At 34.6% G+C, this 20,200-nt stretch overlaps 1 protein-coding gene across 1 annotated transcript; it reads right to left on the bottom strand.

The window, feature by feature from the left end:
- Nucleotides 1-2,886: 2,886 nt before the first annotated feature.
- On the bottom strand, nucleotides 2,887-19,389 carry LOC100262763 (serine protease SPPA, chloroplastic). Its single transcript, XM_002268858.5, has 13 exons — nucleotides 18,813-19,389; nucleotides 17,868-18,051; nucleotides 17,144-17,281; nucleotides 15,965-16,135; nucleotides 15,784-15,887; nucleotides 15,330-15,397; nucleotides 10,811-10,977; nucleotides 9,700-9,769; nucleotides 7,096-7,250; nucleotides 4,670-4,775; nucleotides 4,254-4,341; nucleotides 4,028-4,171; nucleotides 2,887-3,467 (listed from the first exon to the last, which is right to left on the bottom strand). The coding sequence occupies exons 1-13, from the start codon at nucleotides 19,245-19,247 to the stop codon at nucleotides 3,237-3,239; spliced, it is 2,061 nt and encodes a 686-aa protein (XP_002268894.1). The 5' UTR covers nucleotides 19,248-19,389; the 3' UTR covers nucleotides 2,887-3,236.
- Nucleotides 19,390-20,200: the final 811 nt, after the last annotated feature.

Genomic DNA, 20,200 nt, shown 5'->3' with positions numbered 1-20,200 from the left:
TGAGAGAAAGTGTGTAAAAGTGATCTGCTAATAATTAAGGTTCGAAATGACTAAATTTCGAACTCTAGGAAATATATATAGCTGGAGTACCCAAGTTATATAACTCGGAATAATTAGACGTTGGAAAAAAATAAATTCCATATAAAACCACTCCATACCATCACCTCGATGATGAACGCGTGTGGCTCTGCTCTAATCCTCAACTACCACTCAAAAAACAAGAACCAAAAAAACTTTGTGATCCATATTTCTCATATGCATTCTCACTCGAGACTCGTTTTTTTAGTGAAAAATTAATTTTTTTTTTGAAAATATTAGATTTACCACTTATTTGTCTTTTAAAAAAAACAAACAAAATAAGAAATAAAATGTTAAAATGACTGCTTTTTTGAAAGAACATATCTACAAAATAACGAGTCTAAGTTTGAATGTAAATTATTTATTGGAAAGTTATCATAGGATTGTTGGGCTTTGTGGAGCCTAATTTTGTTTGATCCGATTTGACGACTCGACCCGAATAATATTGCATGGCTTTTTAATGGGAGATTTATTGAGGCATGTTGGGCTCGTTTAACCCATTGTGGAACCACCTTTTGTAATTAGGGTTTTTTAGTGTGGTAGGGTTACCATGTTATATATATAGAAAGAATATTGTAGCCGCTAGGTTGTACTCTGTATTCTTCCCTGATAATAGTGATATCCCTGCAACTCCGTGGATGTAGGCAATTGCCGAACCACGTAAATACTGTCTTGTGTGTGTTATTGTTTTTTTTTTTTGCGTGTGTTTTCTCTAATTTTTGTTTCTTACGGGGTTGGGAATTCGGTTTAATTCCCTACAAGGATAACACTTCTTTAATCCTTAAAAAAGTCTTTATTAACAAATGAAGGGAACTAAAAAAATTAATTAATAAACCAATGGTGATGGAAAAATGAGATAAAAAAAACACTCAAAGTATAACGTGCATATCAAAAGAATAAATCAAGAAATTGAGTTTACATAAAAAGAGAAGATTAATTCACAACCAAAATAAGAGATATCATATTCATAAAATCAAAAGTTAAAAGATGGCTAAACTAGGAACAAAGTAAGCTAATATACACTACTCATGCATAAGGATCAAAATTGGGTAGTGGGTATGCAATTACAAAATAAATTTAAATAAAATATATAAAGTGGAATTATACTATAGGGGAAGGCTTGTCTAGCATACATAAGATGTCTATAATACAAATCAAGAGTTAAAGAAAGTGAAAAACATGATAAGAGAGCTCGAATGAGTAAGTTTATACAAGATATTTAGAGACGGGACAATAAGCAGGTATTTACAAAATAAATCTAAATAAAATAATTAGAGATGGGATAAAATCCAAACAAAAAATCTACAATATCTTCAAAGTGTCTAAAACACAGTCCAAAAGCTTAAAGAGCGTAAATATGTATCAATTATCCCAAATTTCACTAAACATCTTATTGCTCATAAACAAGACTGATCAACAAGTCATGCAAAAATGGACTTATTTGATGAGCTTAGAGGTAAGATAAAAAAAAAATACACGACATATTCAAAGTGTCTAGAATACATTAAAATTTTCTTTGAGATTCAAACATGTACCAATTATCCCATATTTCAAATATCAATTCACAACTTCAAGTTCAAGTCAACACAATAGCATGAAAAGATGGAATTAACTCTCCAGCTTGGAAAATGATTTTTGAACGAAACTAAATTCCAAAACCTTATTTAAGAAGTCTAAAATACAAAATATATATATATATATAAAACAATTAAAAACCCACAAATCATGACTGATTTGCAAACACATTTTGGAGATAAAAAAATATGGCAAACTCTAGACACTTGAAAAAACTAATTTATTTAACAAGATTGGAAAAGGTTTTTTCAAAGAAACAAAAAAATCTTTGATACATTTAAGAATTCTAAAACATATTGTAAGCTTCAAAAATATTTTAGGACAAGGCAAAAAGTCCAAAATTTGCAAAAACACTTGGAGGGTCAAAAATAGGGTAACAAAGGGGCAAAAGTTAGAAACTAATGAAAGTGGGCTTTGTGGACTAATCCACACCCCAACCCTCTAATGATCACAGAATGAAACTCATGAAGACTTGAGATGATCTAATTAAATTTAGATTTGCAAATTAATCCATATTTCCAAAATCAAGAAAATCTAAAAATCATAAGAATGAGTTATATAAGTCACATGAATGAATCATGGATTAATTGTAGGGCATTCATCCCTTCCCGACCCTCAAATGAGTATCAATTTAATCTCATAAGAGGCATTAAAGGCCAAATTAATACTCACACATGAAAAAAGAGGTGAAATGCATAAAGAAATGCCCATAGATAAATGTTCTTATATGAAATCATGTAATATGTATCGATAAACATGACAACCATTTTTAAGCTTAAAATGACCATAATTTCAAACCCTAATTGACTATAAAAAGAGGTTCAAAAGGGTGAAAATAATTTATTAAAAATCAATTTAGAAAAAAATTTCAAAAATCATAAAAACAATGAGAACAACTATCAATTTTCAAATATATATATAAAAAATAAAAACAATAAAAAAAACATTTTTGTTTTCTTTATTAGAAATACATTTTTAAAAGGAAGAAATATTAAATATAATAAAAATCATACTATATTAAAAGTAAAGTGTGTAAATGTTTATGCGTAAATTTCTTCTTAAGTTTATGAACAACTAGCTTTAAGATTACTCATTAATTATGCAATACATACCATATTAACTGATTGATCCCATTAAAACTTGTGAAAAAGAAAAAAAAATAGAAAAAGATAAATAAATACCAAAGTCAAAACCTACCACGCTCTTGCAAATAGTAATATCATCTCGTTCGGAGAAAAGAAAGTGGAAGCATTCAGCATTATAATATCAAACTCTACGTTCATCTTAAATTTGGTCATCCAACATGAGAACCACTTCTGAGATTCCACCATTGCCCCAAGATTTTGACTGAAACATGAAAATAATCTGGCAGGGAATTGAAAATCATGTCTGGGTGACCACAATTATTGGTTGTGATTTTTCTTTGGCTAAGATGCCTGACTCAATATTTTGAAAATCTAATATAATATGAACAAAGTACATTGAAAACAACAGAGACGGACCTCTCACCATTCTTTCTTTGATTTCATTCACACCCCCTATTGATCCATCATGAATTAACTTATGGGTGGCAAATGTTGAGGTCAGAGAGAACTTAGGTAGTCCTTTACCAGAGTGAATATGGGGTTGGAATCCGAAGCCTCCTCCAGTTTCTGAAACAGTATACCGTCCATCCGGGCTTGAACTCCATTCGAAAATGTCAAATCTTGCAGTAGTTCTTTCAATGTTCTCTCCACACCCACTATAGAGCTTCCTATGCCAGTCAAGATTTCTGATACAGTAGGCGACGGTCTTGACAACTCAACAAGAGTAACCTGCAACCATTTAAGCAAGTGAATTAGGACATCTATACAAGACACTGAACTAACAAAATCCAGATTTCATCTTCTAGTAGATGAAATATGAGTTTTCAATTTAGGAGAAGTGCTTTTGAATTGGTTCAGTTCTCAGGCATAGCCTAAATTCCATGAATTGAATTACAACCCAATTGCATGAGGATACTGGTCAGTAGTAACAGCAGCTTATGGTCTTAGCTCTAACAACAGATCTAGCTTGCAAGGCATCCCAACAACTGCGACACCTCATTAGCAACATGACTCCAAAAATTTCTCTGCTCGTATCTAGAGCAGTATCCTTATTGTATCCTATTAGAACTTCTAACAGAACATTATGTTATTTGGGTATCCTAGATCACAGAGAATTTCTAAAGAAATTACCCAGAAGTTGTAACAACATATTCAAAATTATAAATCGGCTGTCAATTTGAAATCATCTTGTGCTATATATTATCAGAATTAATAATCCAAATGAATATGTATATATATATTTAAAGGAATATATGAGTATTATAACAAGGATATATATAAGAACCAACCGGTCTGTCTTGAGGTATATCTGCCTTCTGTTTTGCTATAGCAACAGCACGAGAGAGCCCACCAATAGCATCGACCAAACCTCGTGAAGCTGCATCTTTACCAGTCCAAACTCTCCCTTGAGCATTCTCCTCCATCTTATCTACCTGGCCAAAGATGACAGGGAGTTTAATGGAGAGAGAAAAAATTATTGCAATTTGAAGGTGAATGTTAAAATTGCCAACATACAGCCATTGATCTTGAAAAAGCCGCCTTATCACGAAATTGTTTATATGCATTCTGGGCAGACTTGGCAAAGAGTTCTGCTTCATCTGGTCTGCCAAATCAAACTTGGTTGTTTTTATTAGTGATTGGATCATATGAAACAAGAAGCCATACAGAGAAGCACAAACTGAGTGCTAAAGCAAAAGGAGCTTACCTTGGAGGCATCAACAGGCAAGTAGGATTGTATCATAGACAACAGTCATAATACAATGCCAAAAATCAGATTTCAAGTTTAATATCAAATACTCAGTAAAATGAATGGTTGTCTTTTCTTGTTTCCTACAACATATGTATGATCATTCATTCAAACGAATGCTTTGCCTTTCTATTCTACAAAGTATATGCATCTGTTTTCTTAGAAAGAAAATAGGGCCTCTAACCTGAAAGGCCGCTGTTCAGCTGCTGTGAGCTCAGCAAATCTTCCCCTTGATATAATCTCCTTATTGAAGCCAATTTTTTCATATAGTGTCCCCAAATTGAACTTCCCTACAAGCAAAGAATATCAATCTATTAACACACAACTAAGAAAAATTAGAATAGGTTATGTTGAGTATAACCTGAGAAAAAAGTTCTAACCATTTTTCTTTTTCCTGGTATAAAATTTTTTCCCACTATTAACATCTTACAAATACAGAGATCTATCATTGTTCCTTGCAAGCATTTCAACTACCAAAAATATGGAAGAAGAGCATTGTTTAAGGAATCCAGCAGCAGCTAGATAGAACAAATTCTCAGAATGAAAAGCATTATGACACCAGAAAATGAAAGACTAGACCGTTTCTTATTGTTGGAAGATTGTCAGAAGATTGGGAGAGTCATTCCAGTGGTCTTTTGCAAAGTGTTTTGCCAAAGCAATTCTGGATCACTCACCTAGTTTGCTTGATGGAGACAGGATGAGGAGTGGCAAAACCCCCTTTAGATTTGAAAATATGTGGTTAAAAGTGAATGGTTTTAGGGACCTACTAAGGAGTTGGTGGCTGTAAGATAGGTTTAGTGGGTCTTATAGCTTTATTCTGGCTTCTAAGTTGAAGGTTTTGAAGGCAGATTTGAAGCTGTAATCATGAGGGGTTTGGCAATGTCAATATTAGAAAGAAGGCAGCCTTAAAAAGGTGGACTTTTGGGATGCCAAACAAAGGGAAGCTTTTATTAATGCAGAACAGTTGAAGCTAGAGGGCAGCTAGGGAGTTGTATCATAAAAGGTGTTATTGGAAGAGGCATCTTGCAGGCAGAAGTCTGGGGAACTTTGGTTAAGGGAAGAGAGCAGAAACACTAAATTCTCTCATAAAATGGTGAATGCCTATAGGAGGAGGAATCTCTTGGCCAAGAATAGGGTAAATATCAGTTGGCTTGCTGAGGAGGAGAAGACAAAGGAGGGGGTACATTGGTCCTTTTGTAACTTCTTATCCAGTTCGAGTGAATGGAGACCAAGTATCAGCCACATGTAGTTGGAGAATTTGGGTTGGGTTGATGATGAGGCTTTGGAGGTTCCATTCTCAGAGGAGGTTTTTTCAACTTTGAAGTCAATGAGTGGGGATAAAGCACTAGGACTGAGTGGTTTTACAATGGCATTTTGACAACTCTATTGGGAATTTGTGAAGCTTGAGGCAATGGTTTTTTCAAGGAGTTCTATGCGTTTGAATCTTTTGAAAGAAGCTTAAATGCCACATTCTTGATATTGATCCTTATGAAAGGAGGGACAGAGGACTTGAAAATTTTCAGATCTATGAGCTTGATGAGCAGTTTATACAAGCTTCTTTCCAAGGTTTTGGCAAATAGGTTAAGAATGTGGTGGGGTTAGTTGTTTCTAATTCTCATAATGCTTTTATCGAGGGGAGACAAATCTTTAGATGCAGTGCTTGCTAATGAAGCAATTGATTCAAGGCTTTTGTTTTCTAATTTTTTTCTTTTAAAGTTCAAATTTTGAAAATTTTTGTGAATTATGTTTGAGAACCTTTTTTTTTTTTTCAATTCTAAAATTTAGTATCAAAATAAAGGTATAAAAAAGATTCTGATTCTCAAAATTTTTTAAACAGAACTCATATCCAAAGGGCACCTAAGTAGCTCTTTTTCCTTCTTTCTTAATCAGAAATAAAACACTTCCTTCCACTAGATGAAAAAAGAAGGCATAGAGAAGGAGATATCCTTTGGGGGGGATTACAGAATGTACTGCAAGGAGGACAGGACCTCTAACAAGTGGCAAGAGAAGCAAAAACAGAAGGGACAACAGAACAGAAAACAAAAAGAGCTTACACAGTGCCTACAACACCGTTGCACAGATCAAAAGAACAAAACTAGGGAAGGCATGAAACCTCTGACAAAATCCTCTAAGTTAGATGCACCATGCATAGCCAAAAATTCTGCCGAATGTTCACATGAGAGTGCACCCTATAAGAAAGACCCCCAACTCTTCATAAACCCTCCATATCAACAAATCCAATTTTCAAGTACCTTTCTCACATCAACTTTTTAACCAAAATAGTTTGTGCATAGAAACAGATTTTATAGCATAAACCAATGAGCATCTCACCCATTGCTCATTATAACCACCTCAGACTTCCATTTTTTATAATTGATTGATGATAGGTTTCTTCTCATTCCAAATGTTGGTTTATAGGCATCATAACAGTTTTATTGAACAATTATTTTTTCCTCAATCAAAATTTCATAAGAAGAATATAACCAGAAATTGCCAATAATAGAGTCCATTGAGTATATTATGCAGTCTGAATCATTTCCTTTCAAAGCTTCGCATCATTCAACTTCATACTTATTGAAGTCCATTGAAACTTAAGATTGTCTGCCTTACCTGTAACAACTCCAATGGAACCTGTTAAAGTAAGATTTTCTGCAACTATAGTCCCTGCTCCCATTGCCATGTAGTACCCTCCGCTAGCAGCCACATCAGACATTGATGCAATGACAGGTTTTGAGGCAGCCAGAAGTCTGATTTCCCTCCACATTCTGCATAATCATAAAAATTAAGGACCAATTAGTGGGAGCTCATTATATTTGTCATGCATTTTTCTTTTCTCATTCCTTCTCTTTTTTCATCTGTACAAGCAACCATAACACACCATCTAACAGAAATATAAATTGATAGCTCTAATGTGTTAATCCCATAAAAAAATTTGAGCAGTACATAACAGGTTTTTCCTTTATTAACGTTGTTATTATCATTACCAGAAATTGCTGAATATTAAACAATGGAATTGTAAATACAAGTACCCATTCTTGTAATACTGCAGTGATATATCACAAATATTAATTCCCCCCCTTTTTTTTTTGGATAGGAAAATATAGATATATCAATAAGTGCCTAGTAGAATGGGGCATGATCCAAGTACAAGGGAAGTATAAGGAACGCCAAAAGAGCAAAGGAAAAACAAAAGAAAACAAAAGCAGTTTTCTGTTCTCCTTCATTGTTCACTGGTTAGGATTCTCTAGAAGTTGTTGTTTAATCTTTTTGGTATCTATTGGGTGCAATCTGCTACAGTTAAGGAGGCATTATTTGGGTGGTGGCATGGCTCATTTGTGAGCAAACAAAGAAAAAAGGTTTGGAGAACAACCCCATTATGTATTTTTTGGACAGTTTGGAAGGAAAGAAATATCAGAGTGTTTAATAATGAGGAACATTCTGTTATTTTTTTAAAGTTGTTCTTTCTTAGGAATTTGCTCTATTGGGTAAAGCAGTACTTAGAGATAAACTCTTTGTCTTTCTTTAATTTTATTGAGTGGTTGGGTTCTGGTTAAGGGAGTTGTTGTTGGGGGTTCTTTTCTGGTTTCTATGCTTTTAGGCACTATTTGTATACTTCTTGTGTACTGTGTGGCATCCTTGAGGCATTTTTTATTTTTTAATGAATTTGGTTTTTATCTATCAAAAAAACAAAAGAAAACAAAAGCCAAATAGTGAGAGATCACTAATAGCATGTCATTTAGGAATTTAGAATTCAGCATTCATTTTTCACTGCTCGTTGAAACACTGATATTTCAACAAAAAATTACCAAATTTTCCTTTTATTGTTTATTGCTTCTTTCTTAGATTACAGTTGGAGTTTTCCTCACTCACTCAGAAGGGAGATACTGATGAATCTTTGGAACTTGCTGTTGTACTCAATCAATTAAAGTTGAATTAAGATTTTAGCTCCACCTTGTGAAATATGCCAACAGGCTTCCTAAGAACTGACAGTTCAGTGCTAAGGCCATTTGTGTCTGGAAAACTCTTCCTCAAAATGATTTCAGTTTTGACATTGAATTATTCTTGATATTCTACCTGACTTACCATATAGCCCAACTGAAGATACCCCTGCCAAACAAGGACTACTAAAGTGAGATTCAAACTTTGGTTCTGGTAATCATAATGAACATGAATTGAAGATGTAATTTCAGCTCAGTATATGGAAGTTCTAATGACTATGTTTGTTAATTATATTAGCTTTTTCAAATTTTAGAGAAGGGGCCAAATAATTGGATCTCAGGCTTTATTGAGTTAAATTAGGAAATGGGTATGATGGGTTTCTCACCCATGAATGGTAAGTATAATCTTATGAATGGAGGAGGAAACACTTCATTGAGAGAAAAGGTGATCCTAACCCAAAATTAAGTCATTAACTGACACCATTACTATTAGAATATATTTGGCATGTCTCTTTTTAGCATCTCTTACTTATTCCTTTTTCACACTAGGGAAAGACAAAGAAAAACAACTAGAACCCTCTAGGAATCGGAAAAATCAGCTTTTTATAATCATTAATGGGATTGAAACATTTCTAAACAGTCTTAATTCTAGAGCTTTAATTTCAAATAATTATAGACTATAAGGATACTAATTTCTATCTGTTAATTTTTTTTATTAACTGATCAAAGATAATTCCCAACATAACAAACAAAATAAACAGTGTTTAGGCCCTTAAGTACATTAGGATAAGTGGAAATAACAAATATGCTTTAACCCAGTTTAATTTCTTCTGAAAAGAATTCATGTTAAAAAAGAAGATATTTGATTGTAATGATTCTATGATAGTAAAGAAATATGGTACTAATCATTTATGCATTAAATACTAGAAGTCCAAATAGAGTAGTATACTATACTCACATCACAATAAAAGCTAAAATTTACTTTAGTAAGCACAAAGGACATTGTCCAAGGATGAAACAAAACAAAAATGTTTTCACTGATGCTAAAAGATGATTTGCTAAGATATTCAGGATGTATAAGCCTCAGTTCCATCAATCTAGAAACTTAAATTAGAAAAGTTCTTAAAAAATTACTTCCAAATTGAGACAGTAATAAACCCAAACCTCCAAAAATGGTACATTATAAATAATTTTATGAACTTTTCTGGCTTGAGTCTTAAATAGGACTTCATCAAATATCACTTATATCATAAAGCCAGAATATAGCAACACTTACAAATCAGAAGCAAGAGCATCACCTCCAGGGCTGTCAATGCGAATGATAACAGCCTTATATCTTTTTGAATCTGGAAAGAAAAAAAGGCCCAGCATTAGCTTAAAGCAAGACCTAAATCATGTAATAAGCACTCATTGGAAGTCAAAATTTGTTTTCCATATGCAAAAGAAGAGCCAAAACCTTGAAACAAAAAAGGTGTCAAATTTTTTAATAGTGCAAAGTACAATGGACAGGGATAATTAATAGCATCTAGTACTTAAATTAAAAGGATATTCCATATCATACATAAAAAAAATGGTGCCCACTAAATTAGACTTCAATAATCTGCAATATATCCATGTTTTGGCACATCAATTGCTAAGAACATCTAAGTGCTTGAACTATATTCTCCTTCCCAATTTTATATGTTATAACATAAAAATTTGAAGGGAAAAGATGTTAACAAACCATGGATGAGAATGAAATTTCAGTGTCTTCACAAACAATTATCATAAAACAAGCACAACAGTGTAAAATAAATATATTTAAAAAAATAAAAAGAAACGCTTACAAAAATATCACAAGGGGGATGGATTTTATAGAACCATAAGTTAATTACTTCAAAGACCTTAGCAAAATGAGAAGAACATGCATTAACTCAGGCCACCATATACAGACTAAGGGAATTTGATGACAAATATGAGCTTTAGATGCTGAATTTGAGCCACATGATCCTTACTTCTTACCTCCCATTATTCTAGGCCATAACCACAAAGCAATCCAAAAAATTTGGACCACAGCAAGAATGAGAATATGATAGTTATAGTAGTTTCTTGTGATCACAGTAGACTATTATGGTCTAGTACCAAAAAATAAAATGTTAATGGCAATAGTAAAGGAGGAGGAGTGGGCAATGATTGCATGGTTCAAGTGTAAGCTAGTCTCTAACCTTGTACCTTAACTCCAAAAAAAGATTGATAACTGGTGAAAATATAGTCTGAATTCATCAACTCATGGGAACAGATCTAGCTATATGTCACATGACACTGACAATTCATAAGACTAGAAATGTAGAAGCTGATCATTCTTCATACCTACATCAAGAAGGTATACATGATAGATAAAATCATACCTCTCACACTACGAATCTTCTCAATGAATTGCTCACTAGTTATACCCGAACCAGGTATGCTGAATGGACTGCGCACACGACTGATACTTCCAGATGCTCTGATTACAGCTATTTGGTCTTTACCACCAGATAAACCAAGGGTCCATTTCCTAACTTTAGAGTATTTCCTGTAATAATGATGAAACAAATTTTAAGAACCTCAAATCTCACACCTCTCAAAACTGAGGTACCTCCAATCCCTAAAATTTTATAAACCAAGTCAGAATTTAACTGAGAAACATAAGCATTCAGATAAATTACTAGTTACATTTAAAATCCAAAGCATATTTATATGCCATGAAAAGTAGTGAACTTGCAAACATCTGCAAAAACAGAAAATACTATAAAAACAAGATTTAGATATCCAAGGAAGAATTTTTACTTTACCAAGTGAAAGTAAACATAGTATTGTCAGCCCAAGGTTTCCCCTAATCATGCTTTGATGATAACAAAACGAGTCTAAGGACTAATGGTTTTATTGACCTTAATGTTTGAGCTTATAAGGAAATTAAAACAAGTCGAGTGACAAGCATGGATGAATTTGAATCAATGAAGACTTGGATGCATTGAAGACCCTTAGGAACTTTATCTAAGATGGGTTCATGGTGCACTAGGGTCATTTATCTAATTCACATACTTAATGTTTTCAAACTCATCCATATCCTTTAATTCTTTAGAACATGGAAGAACTTAGTTTTAAATGAACCCTGAGCTCCAAACTAATCTTAAAAGGGTTTATTCAAATGTGCTGGAAGCATGGTTGTTGTTCCCCATTTATGACTCGGCCCAGAACTTGCAAAAAAAAAAAAAAAAAACATAATAGTTCAGGTACTAGGGAACGGAGTTAACTGGTAGAGGGGTGCTTTGTTGCTGAAATGGGGCCTATTAGCAATGGCAACTGGTTAAGGCTTAGACCTCGACAAGTTGAGCTAGATACTTGACTAGTTGAGCCCTGTAGCCTAACAGTCACCTACAACAACATTAAATGCCCAATGACTAGTCAATCGGTTCAACCAAAAGGTGAACCAGTCAAACTTAAATTGTTCCTAATGGCTGTTTTGAGCTTCTCACCTATATATATGAGCCAAAACTTGCATTTATAACATAAAGAGCATTGTGTATTTATTGTTTACCAACAAAAGAGCTTTCAAAACTTGTTTTTGAGTGCATTGAATCCGGACTTGCAAACCCTTACTGCACCTTTCTTTCTATCCTAGTTTCATTCATATCTTGCAAGCTAAACTTATACACTGGGATTAGATGGATGTATTCCTTAGGACACTTTATATGAAAGGTCCATTGGAACCACAATCCAATTGTATGAAGTCGAAGGTTTGGATTGAAGCCTAGAAGTAGTGGAACCCTCGACTCCATGGATTGGCGTAATTTTTCTACCGCGTGTACATTCCCATAATGATGGTGTTTTTCCAAAATCAAACCTTTTTTTTTTTTTTTGATCAGTAAGTAATATATGTATTGATAAAAAGACGCTAAAGAAGCGACTCAAATAGTTACAGTATAGAAAAAACGACTCACCCCCTTACAAAAGAACCCACCCCTCTATGAAAGCACAAAAAACCCTCTTCTTTAATACATGCACACCCAATCTATAAAATCTAATAAGGTCGAAGGACCATCTTTTATCCACACTTTGGTTTCCGACCATAGCAAATACACAAAGGAAATTTTCAGCTTTTGTATAGATAGCACCCCGTCCTCAAAAGCAATTGAATTTCTAGCCTTCCAAATGACCCAAAACAAGCATAACGGTCCCAAAAGCCACGTCACCTTCCTCTTCTTACCCATAATGGAACCTCTCCAACCTATTAGAGTTTCCTTAACCGAACGCGGAAAAACCCAAGAGACTCCAAAAAAAGAGAGGAGCAAGGTCCACACCTCCCTTGTTCTTTCACAATGAAGGAGGAGGTGGTCAATTGACTCCCCGCACTTTTGGCAAAGAAAGCACCTATTTGCCAAAGCCCAACCCCTCTTTTGCAGACGATCCAAAGTTAGGACTCTACCCCACGACGCCTCCCACGCAAAGAAGCTTATCTTGGGTTGAGCATAAGACATCCAAATAATCTTTGAAGGAAACCAAGCTGACGACACCGGCTGCATTGCCCTATACAAGGACTTTACCGAAAAAACCCCATCCTTTGATTCCACCCATCTCACCCTGTCCTCCTCATCCACCCTCACCATCTTTCCTTCCAAACACCTAAGTAACCTTCCCACTTCTTCCAATTCCCAATCATTAAACGGTCTATTGAAAGTAGGAGTCCAACTTCCCCTCCTCTCCCCCTCGGCTGTCCACACTTCATTTACCCATGCCTCTTTTGACGTTGCTATGGAAAATAAAGAAGGGAAAGCCTCGCTTAAAGGGCTGGTACCACACCACTTATCTTTCCAAAACCTCACATTCTTACCATCCCCCACCTCATAGCCAAAAAAAGGGGTTACAAATTGTCCCACCTTATTTATAGCTTTCCACAAACCCACCCCATAAGCCTCCCTAATCTCACAAGATCTCCATCCTCCTTTCTCTTCCCCATACTTCCTTCTAATCACCTGATTCCATAAGGCCGTTTTCTCGTTAGCAAAACGCCATGCCCACTTTCCCAGGAGAGCCTTATTGAACAAACCAAGACTTTTTACCCCCAACCCTCCTTTACCTTTATCATCACACACAATCGACCACCTTACTAAGTGAGGTTTCTGCTCAAGAGCGCCTCCTCCCCACAGAAAATCTCTTTGTATCTTTTCCAGTCTTATCCTAACCGCCCTTGGAATTTGGAAGATGGACATGAAATAGATTGGCAAGTTGGACAAAGTACTCCGAATTAAGGTAATCCTTCCTCCTTTTGAAATGTACCGTCGCTTCCACATAGCCAATCTCCTTTTGAATCTTTCCTCTATTCCATCCCAAATACCACTAGATTTAAAAGGAGCACCTAAAGGCATTCCTAGGTAGGTGGATGGAAAGTTTCCCACCTTATAACCAAATTCATCAGCTAACTCTCCCACATTTTTTCCAAAATCAAACCTTGTTGTTCAGCATCTTGGACTAGCCATCCCTTAGAAGGTATTGTTAAAAGATCATCAATTCCTAATGAAATGGATATAGCAGTGGCTTGCTGGAAACCCAAAGTTTTTACTTGATCCAAGATGTGTGATGTATATGCCATTCCAAAGTGATCTATTAATCTGCTAATAAGTCCTTTCATGGCAGTTCCATCTATCACTTTATTGTGAAAGACCAAATTGGCCCTTTCTGTCATAAGTACCCCCATATTTCGCTGAGATCCAACTACTCAATACAACGATCTATTAGATCGTGTCCTTAGGCATCGTGATGCAATCATATCACATCTCAACTGGGCATGTATATTTCTAGGCTTTCACAGTTTTGGTTTGTATATTCATAATGATACCATGAGCGCTTTAGGGCGTCCCCAAGATATGTTTTCAGATACTGCTATACAATTACAACCCGTCTTTGCTCAATGGATACAAAACACCCATGCCCTAGCACTTGGTGCAATGGCTCCTGGTGCAACAACAAGCACCAATTTGACTTGGGGGGTGGTGATTTAAAAATCCTCCAGCCAAAAATAGAACTTGTTATTTAGTTATTTAAATGAGACCTCTTTTCCTAATCTCATTAAGTCCCCAACAAAACTCTAATTTTCATGATTCTTTTCTGATTCTATCTTGATCGTGTCTGATTCCTTTGTTCGACAAAAGGTCAATTTATATACAATAATCACATTGTAGCGGGTATAGTTTAGTGGTAAAAGTGTGATTCGTTCTATTAACCCCCCCTAATAGTTAAGGGTTCCTTCGGTTTGATTTGATTCAAATTTCGACGAAAAACTTTATTTCTTATCTTAAAAGGATTTAATCCTTTACCTCTCAATGATGGATTTGAGGAAGAATACACATTCTCATGACTTGTATGAAATTTGGAAATTGGATTATGAAATTACGAAACATGATTTTTATGTATTGATCTGGCTTAAATTCTTTGACTCCTCGATATTCAATCAAATCCTCTTCTCTTCTCTTCTCTTCTCTTCTCTTCTCTTCATTTCCATTGTTATTAATACAGTTTTTAGCAGAAGCCGCAAACATTATGGGTACCAGAAATACAAAAAAAAAAAATCTTGGGAAAACTTTCTGCAATCATGGAATTGCATGGTTATTTAAACTTTAAATAAGGGAAAATATTGCAAATAGCAATATCTAGGTTAAATTTTTAAAATTGAGTAGATGTTTGGATCAGCTTCCTTGTTTAAGAGAGAGCTGAAGCATCACTTGGACATAGTAAACCAATGAGAGCATGAATAAAGATTCATCTAAAGATCAAATGTCCAACCCCCTAGTCATAGATTTAACTGGAACAATATTCCTGTGCAATAGATGATGACAGTTCTCAATCCAAGATATCAATACTTGGTGACTTTTGAAAGAAGTTGACTACCTGTAATCAACCATTGGAAGATTTTTATCCTTTGGCTGTCCCAGTCTCTCTTTCAATATAGAAATAACCTGCATAAGCTATGCATTACTAAAAGCTGAAAATTAAAGGTTGCAATCCTATTCTTATAATTCGATGGTGCTTTGGTAAAAATTGGTGTTTACAAAAGCTGAAAGGAATGGCTAATTTAACCTAGACAATTACTTTCACTTAGAAAATGTTTTACCAAAATACCATTTGAAGAAGTGGTATTGCAATTAGTATTTAAGAAAATCCTCTCAAATTCCAGAAAGCAAAGTAACATTAAGAAGTAGTGTGCTACCACTAAATGAAGATGTTTTATTTTTCTTGATATCCAAAACTTCTGAACCCTGAATTATAATAATATATGAACTTGTTTTTTCATCAAATACCTTAGGTCCTCATATCAGTAAAAGCTTGAAACCACATTCTGTACCTCATCATCATAGTTTATATTCGTTATCCAGCCCTCTTCTTTTAGCTTTTCTACTTGATATACTCCTTCATTGATGAAGTTTTCAGTATCTTCTCTTTTCTTTCCTATGCGACAATTAAAAATCAAAGTAAGCAAATTTGATAATTAAAAATCTAGGAAAAAATGTAAGATACCAAAGCACCTTTTGCTGAAGAAATTTTATCCAGCCAATTTCCATAGATATTATCAAGTAATGCAGTCAACATCTCACAGTTTTCTTCAGACATCGTTTTGCGTGTAAGTTGATCCCCTGCACTTTTGTATTTACCAATCCTTTGCACTTGTGGTTCAATTCCTACTTTCTCAAAAACACCTACAAAACAATTTGAAGCCACTCCACTTCAGTCAGAGAAACCAAAATAAAGACAACTCCTCTCACACAGTGATCCAATTTTAAAAGATCATCTTCTATTAATTGCCTCTAGAATGAATATATGGAACTAAAGCAAAGGCAACAAGAATTCCATCACAAGCATTAAGAGCTACACATGATAGACCAGTAAATCTCCCCACAGAAGACTCATCACAATTAATACTACAATTATATGCACTCCCTAGTCCACACGACATGGTAATGTAAATAGAGACAAGGCCTCGATCCTTCTCTCTCATGTATTGATACACACAGGCAACTTAACTTCCTAAAATTTGCCCATATCATCCAGGACTTGATCAAAAGGCGGTTTTATTTAATCATTTAAATCTCATGGAAAATATTTTGCTAGTTTTGGAATTAGGTTACAGTTCTGGGGCTTTTGATAGCTGAATAAAATAAAATAAAGAAAGAGCCTAACAAAAGGGAAAAGGGGAGGTGTTGTGCAACCAGACAACTATATGCATGGTTAAACTTTCCTGATTAATTATGGCATGCAATATATGTTATATAACTCTGGTAATAATATAATTCATCCAAAAGAAACAAAAGAATATCTAGTAATAAAACTAGCAGAAAATAACCAAGTTGTCAGGTAAGTAACTAGAGTAAAAAAAGTCTTACAAACAATAGTAATAAACATCTACATTGAGTTTCTAATATTATAATGTCTGCAGTAGGAATCAATAATATTTGTATGTGAAATTTGCATGCAGTATAGAACAGACTGCTCTGGCCCCCATCATTTCAACACATCTCTCACCGACACAATAGTAAGAATCAGCAATATTTGCATGTCAATTTTGTATGCAATAAAGAAAAGACCGTTCCTGGATCCCATCATTTGAACACAATCATTTCTCAGAAACAGCATTTTGTTGTGATCCCAACATAATTGCTGACTGCAATTTATGTGAAACAGTGTAACCCGTGCCAGCACTAACTTACCTCCAAGAAAGGATGCTTGAACAGTCAGACCATATAAAGAAAAATATGCACTTGGGGGTGCATATAGCTCATCACAAGCAGAACCAAGGTAATATTCTTTCTCTCCGCATGCAGGGGCATAAGCCACGATGAATTTACCTAAAAATACAGTGACAGATTAAAATTAATTGTTCTCATATATAAGGCAATGGATTGTGAAGAATGGGACAGATCAGAGTGGAAAACTTGGAGTTAAAAGAAAAATAACCGAGCTAAAGAAAAATAACGGAGCTATTTAGTTGACTGGATAGGACACACAACATCAATGCCCTCATCATGTAAAGAAGAAATTACAGTTAGCTCCTTACTTTCAGGATAACCAGACACCAGTAAAACAGAATAAGTTAAGATTGTACAAAAGTGTAAAAACAATAAAAAGCAGGTAAATTTTATGGTATAGTTGCTCAAAATGCATATGTAATGCAGATGCCTGTAATGGCAACTGTCCACTCCATTACACAAAATGCATACAAAAGCTAACCATTGGATTTGCAAGCAATTCATATGATTAACACATTTAAATGCTGCATATGCCTTTCCAGATATAAGGAGGTTGGCAGCTCTGTCAGTCTTACTTCATCCAAGAGCCTAAGAGACAAACAAAGATTCAATTTTAACATTGAAAGATACTCCAAAAAAAAATAATAACAATAATAATAATAAAGCTAAGAAATAACAATGGTACCTGATTTCTTAAAATCTAATATGTGCCGCCGAATTTCTTCAACTTTACCCCACCCGCAACTTAGAGGTTCTATATGGAGATAGATACCAGAGATGCGAGGATCATATGCTGCTTTTATAAAGTTTTCACAAATTTGAGGTAAAGATAATCCTGAAGAGAAACGGCTCTTCAGCTGATCAGATATCTGAAGATAAGAAAAGCAAAAATCTCAGATACAAGGCTAAAGGAAGATATTAATATGCAGGAATTCTCATATTAGAACAAGGAATTAGAATCTAATAAATACTAAACTAACATGTGCAATTTGATTCATTAAGAAGTTAGCTTAAACTAAGTTTATACTTTAGATGATTCTACTTGATCATGGACTCAGTAAGATGTACTGAGCAATAACAAACCCAAAGAAGAGTAAGACCTATAGAATTCATATATATATATATCAACCAATCAACAGATTGGAGAATTAGAATAGATAAAACATTTCCACTAACTAGATAAAAACTAATATATACTGAGGCTTTTGGGCAGTGGCTGAGTTTTATATTTAGGTATTGTCACAATAGATAGTTTGATATGGCTACATATACATAGAGACAAGAGGGCAGGTCCAATGTTATCCCTCACAGGGAAGAGACTGCCACTCCAAATGCATTATAACCAAGTGGGATTTCTTGTATTTTATGGTCCTCAAATTCTACCAAATAAATAAATTTATCAATAAAAGAACTAAATTTCTTGGATAAAAAAGAATGCAGCAGAATCCAACTAAGAGGCACCCAAATGTTTAATGGTTTAAGCACCAGCTCATATATACCATAGTAGGTCTAATCTAAATTTTTACAATATATGAAAAACATAATGTATAAATTTCAAAAGTTTCTCTTATTTATTTATTTATTTTCCCAGAAAGCAAACAGACTTCTGAAATTAAATAGAAAACAAAACCTGGCCGCGCAATTTCATAGTAAAAACACTGCCCTTGCGAACGCGTTCCCAGGGGAACGCAATGAGCATTCGAAGCTTCACGACGAAGCTCATCCACCCACTCATTTCCTTGAACTCGAAGTCACCGGTCGGGTACTCCTCCGCCAAAGAGGTAGAAGAGAGAGCACCATCGTCGTCTTTGTAGTCTTTCTCACCTGCCTCCTCGGATACGACGTCGCTTTTGGTTTCGGAAGAGGAGTCGAATGCCCGGAGGGAGAGGTTTCGGCGGTGAAGAGATGGGGAGAAATATGAGAGGGCATTTTGGGGTTTGGAGGGAGAGAATTGGGGCTGGAGAGAGGAAACCACGCGAATTGAACGCAGAGGCTTGGATAGAATTGCGGCGCAACTCCGGCGGTGGATAGAAGTGAGGTGACAACCGTGAAGAAGCTTCGACATCTCTGTAAAAGGTGATGCTTGTGTGAGTGAACGAAGTCTAGAACCTGTATCATCTTCAATCGTAATTTTGTCGGAGGCTAACTTACTTCCACGTCGTTCTTGTTTTTCTTTTTCCTTTTTTTTTTTTTTCTTTTTGTTTTGTTTTCCCTCCTTTAGCGGTTTTTTGGGACAAACGGAATGAATTCGAAACGCTGCGTTTTGACGCCTTAAAAAAAAATCTAAAAAATTAATTCAACTCTTGTTGAATCATATAGACATAATATTATTAATAAATATTTTAAATTTTATTAAAATTAAAATAATTATAAAATTTTAATATAATAATTAAAATATAAAATATAAAATATTTTACCTTTCTATTTTTAAAATTAGCATATTAATTTGATAAAACGTAGAATTAAAAAACAACAATGTGGGCCTAATGGCCTCATTCATCACTTTTTTTATCTTGGTCCTCTTTCAAGCCCAACAAGGCCTAAAAAAAGCCCAATAACACTTTGAGAGAGGCTTGAAAAAAAAAGGTTCCTTTCTCAAACCCAAAAAAAAAAAAAGCCCCAAAAACAATTGTCATTTTGAAATTACGATTCCAACCCTACTTCTAAGCATAGGTTTAGGAAGATTGCAAATGACATTGTTTTAGGAGTTGCATGGTCGTCTCTATGTCTCACTCTAAACCAAGACTTGAATAGGGTACCAATAACCACCTCGTGCTGTAGAGTTACTGGATCACATGGGCCCATGCATCAATGGTGGAAAACACTACATGCCACAAGGTGAAATTTACTTATTCATATTTATCTTCTATTCAATTGTCTATTGTTGTTTGTAAATTCTTCATTTTTTATGTGTACATTTTGAATTCGTTGGTTTGCTAAGAAAATGTAGGAAACATATATGAAAATTAATCGTTGATTTTTATTTGTCAATCCTTACATCTCATGCATATTGTAATA

This window comes from Vitis vinifera, chromosome 17 (assembly GCF_030704535.1).
Source record: "Vitis vinifera cultivar Pinot Noir 40024 chromosome 17, ASM3070453v1".
NCBI classification, from domain to species: Eukaryota; Viridiplantae; Streptophyta; class Magnoliopsida; order Vitales; family Vitaceae; genus Vitis; species Vitis vinifera.
This window is presented reverse-complemented; position numbering and strand designations above follow the sequence as displayed.